A 3,103-nucleotide genomic window follows, 5' to 3' on the forward strand; every position below is an offset into this window, starting at 1 on the left:
AGTCGCCAAGGTTTGGAAATGCTCGTGCTCTGGAGGAATGCCCAAAGTCCCAAGGTCCGCGAAAAACTCCAACTCGTTTAGAAGTATATTCCGTCCTTGGCATGGACGGTGGTCTGTAGTGGATCTGAGCTAGTGGATAAGCACACAGCAGTGGGCTTTGGCAAAAGGGCTCGGGTGCAAGGGAAGAGAGAAGGCAAGGGATGAATTCAAGAGGTGAGGGAGAGAAAGAGAGAAAGAAGAGAGACAACTCCCCAGGCAGCCCCAGCCCCAGCCTGGCAGGACGAGAAACAGAAAAGGCCTTGACACTGGGCAAGCTCTGCTCAACCTTTGTCTTTATTTTCAAGTTGGAAGCAGAAAGGGAGCCAAATAGAACCCCCTGTGGAGTAGATGCAGAAGAGGGAAGCCTATCCTGACTATCTATCTTACTCTAACTCTACCCCAGCCTAAACCCGCCCTTGGAAAATCTAACCCCATCCTTAATCTACCCTACTCTACTCTTATCCTACTCTAACTCTACCCCAGCCTAAACCCACCCTTGGAAAATCTAACCCCATCCTTAATCTACCCTACTCTAATCTTATCCTACTCTACTCCTATCCTACTCTACCATCCTACTCTTAACTCCACCCCAGACTAAAGCAGCAGGTGGGAGAGCTGCAAGTGCCTATTGCAGCAGCAGGAAGTTGCCCGGCCGGCCCTGCCGCAGCGCCAAGAGCAGCTCAGCGCAGAGCTGCACCTCGCAGGGGCCGGTCAGCAGGAGCCTGCAGGAGCGGGAGGAGGGCAGCAGCCGGAGCGTCCACTCGTGCCACTGGGGCAAACGCTCCCAGGCTGCTTCCACCAAGTCCTGCACCCAGCTGGCGATTTTGTCCAGCTCCAAGTGGGAGTCTGTGCAGAGGGTGCGGAGCAGGCGCGAGGGCTGATGGTTGTGCGTGGGGTGGACAAAGCACAACGTCTCCCCCGTCGTGCTGGAGCACGAGCACTCCAGCACCACACGGATGTTGGAGCACCTCTCTGGCACATTCTTCCCGCGGGGCGGCTGCAGCTGGAAAGAGTGCCTGGGGGGTGGCCTGAGGAAGACGACCAGCTGGTAGGTGATCTGGTGCCCCAGGTCACTCCAGGACTCCATGGTGCCCTGCTTCCGGGTGGCCGGGTGCAGCTCTGGCATGAAGGTGTTCTGGGAGAGCACCTGGCACACCTCCAGCAGGTCCCGCACCAGCTTCTTCAGGGTGCGGCCCATGTAGGGCAGTTCCTGCAGCGGTGACAGGCTGAGCTCTGGAAAAGGCCTGACAGCACCGAGCTCTTCTTCCTCCTCTCCTCGCCAGCTGTCCTGCTGACGGCGCCAGGCCAGCCAGCAGAGCACAGCTGCTGCAGCCACCCAGAAGAGCCAGTGCTGCAAGAGCCACAGGAGTGGAACTTTTTCCAGGGCCCTCCTCCACTCGATTTCCTCCCACAGCTCGCTCATCTTCTCCTCCAGAAAAATCTCACGCTCCTTCATCCGCTCCGCAGCGACTGCATCGCTCGGGCGATCGTGGGTCGGCTCGGGCAGGACGGCCAGCACAGCCAGGAGGAGCACAAGTGCTGAATCCATGGCCTGCAGGAGATGGGAGACAAGTTTGCTCAGCGGCTCGGGGTGGGAGGGAGCATGGGGATGGAGGCTTGAAGGGAAGGCATTGCCTGGCTGCAGACAGCACAGGGCCCATCCTGCCCCAGCCGGGAGCCTCCTTGTCAGCCCCTGGCTGGGCTGTGCCCCGGCAAAAGGCCAGAGACACCCGAGCAGAGCCTCCCGAGACCCCAAGCCTGCCACACCACAGCATCCCATGGAGCCAGGGGCAACCGGCCCATCCCCAAAGCCTCTTTGGGCACCTGCCACCACAGAGAGCCCTGAGCAGCTGTGTGCCAGGCCCCAGGGGCACAACTAGGCCCTGCTGGGAGGGGCTCAGCTTTCCCTCAGGGCTACAACTTCCCCCCCCCCGGGCATCATCCCCACCCCCCATCCATCCCAGCCTTCCCCCTGCGTCTGTACTCACTGATCGCCCAAGTCCAACTGCCCTGGGGCTGCCCGCCGTTGTCCTTAGGGACAGCTCCCATTGTGACCTGTCCTCTGTGATGTCACAGCCACCAGAGACACCAGAGTCACACAGCCAACAAGGCCCCGCCTTCACAACGCTCCCCTCAGCAGCACTTGCTGCTGGCCATCAGCACCCCAATTCCAAAGCCAGCGGGCAGGAGCTCCCTGGGGGTCTCTTGCCAAAGTGGGCAGCCCCAGCCACTCCCATGGCCAGCCTTGGCAGGAAGAGCCTGTGACCATGAGGACACAGGTGCAGAGCTGCAGAACCTCTGCACGGGACATTGTCCTGCCGGCTGGGCCTCCACCTGAGTCTGACGAGTGGCACCAGCACAGCTCCGGCCACTTGGCTTCCCGTCAAATCTTTGGGCATTTCAATAAAGCTTTGGATACCGTTTCTCACGTGATCCTTCGCGACCAAGTGTCCAGCACACAGCTGGAGAAACACAGCTTGCCGTGGCTGAGCACTGGGCTCACGGCTCCGGCACAGATGGCACTGGGCACTGGGGGAACTTCCCACTGGCCACCTGGCACTAGTCGGCTTGCACAGGGCTCCTTCTTAGGCCCTGTGCTCTCCCACATCTTCATCAAAGACTTGGACACAGGACTGCAAGGGACACTGAGCAAGTTTGCAGGTGACACAAAAGCGGCGGGAGCTCTTGTCTCCCTCAGAGGCAGGCAGGCCCTGCTGCGAGACCTCGACTCCAATATTGGAGGGCTGAGCAATCAGCAAGCCCAGGAAGTTCAACAAGGGAAAGTGCCGGATTCTGCAGCTGGCATGGGGCAAACCTGCAGGGAGGGACATGCTGGGCAATGAGATCCTGGAAAGCTGGGGGTCCTGCTCCACGGCAAGCTGAATAGGAGTCAGCAGTGCCCGGGCAGCCAGGAGGCCCAAGCATGGCCTGAGGGGCCTCAGGCAAAGCGTGGCCAGCAGGGCGAGGGACCTGTCATGAAAGGAGCCTTTGAAGGTCACTGCAAGGGTTTCCACCGCGGGAGGGGATTGTCCCGCTCTGCTCTGCACTGCTGCGGCCTGCCCTG

At 60.3% G+C, this 3,103-nt stretch overlaps 1 protein-coding gene across 2 annotated transcripts; it reads right to left on the reverse strand.

Annotated features, from left to right (window-relative positions):
- Positions 1-311: 311 nt before the first annotated feature.
- Positions 312-2,333, reverse strand: LOC113975683 (inositol 1,4,5-trisphosphate receptor-interacting protein-like 1). Of its 2 annotated transcripts, XR_003536881.1 has the most exons (3): positions 2,028-2,333; positions 608-1,591; positions 312-511 (listed from the first exon to the last, which is right to left on the reverse strand). XR_003536881.1 is itself a non-coding variant. In XM_027699948.1 (2 exons), the coding sequence occupies exon 2, from the start codon at positions 1,586-1,588 to the stop codon at positions 665-667; it is 924 nt and encodes a 307-aa protein (XP_027555749.1). In that variant the 5' UTR covers positions 1,589-1,591; positions 2,028-2,333; the 3' UTR covers positions 312-664. The 2 variants fall into 2 exon arrangements, 1 of the variants encoding a protein (XP_027555749.1); XM_027699948.1 differs by having other exon boundaries at positions 312-1,591.
- Between the last annotated feature and the right edge of the window lie 770 nt (positions 2,334-3,103).

This window comes from Neopelma chrysocephalum, unplaced genomic scaffold (assembly GCF_003984885.1).
Source record: "Neopelma chrysocephalum unplaced genomic scaffold, ASM398488v2 Primary Assembly neopelma1_142, whole genome shotgun sequence".
NCBI classification, from domain to species: domain Eukaryota; kingdom Metazoa; phylum Chordata; class Aves; order Passeriformes; family Pipridae; genus Neopelma; species Neopelma chrysocephalum.

Bases quoted from the DNA above. Each gene is read 5' to 3' on its own strand.
- LOC113975683 (XM_027699948.1), bottom strand. From the start codon at position 1,588: ATGGATTCAGCACTTGTGCTCCTCCTGGCTGTGCTGGCCGTCCTGCCC.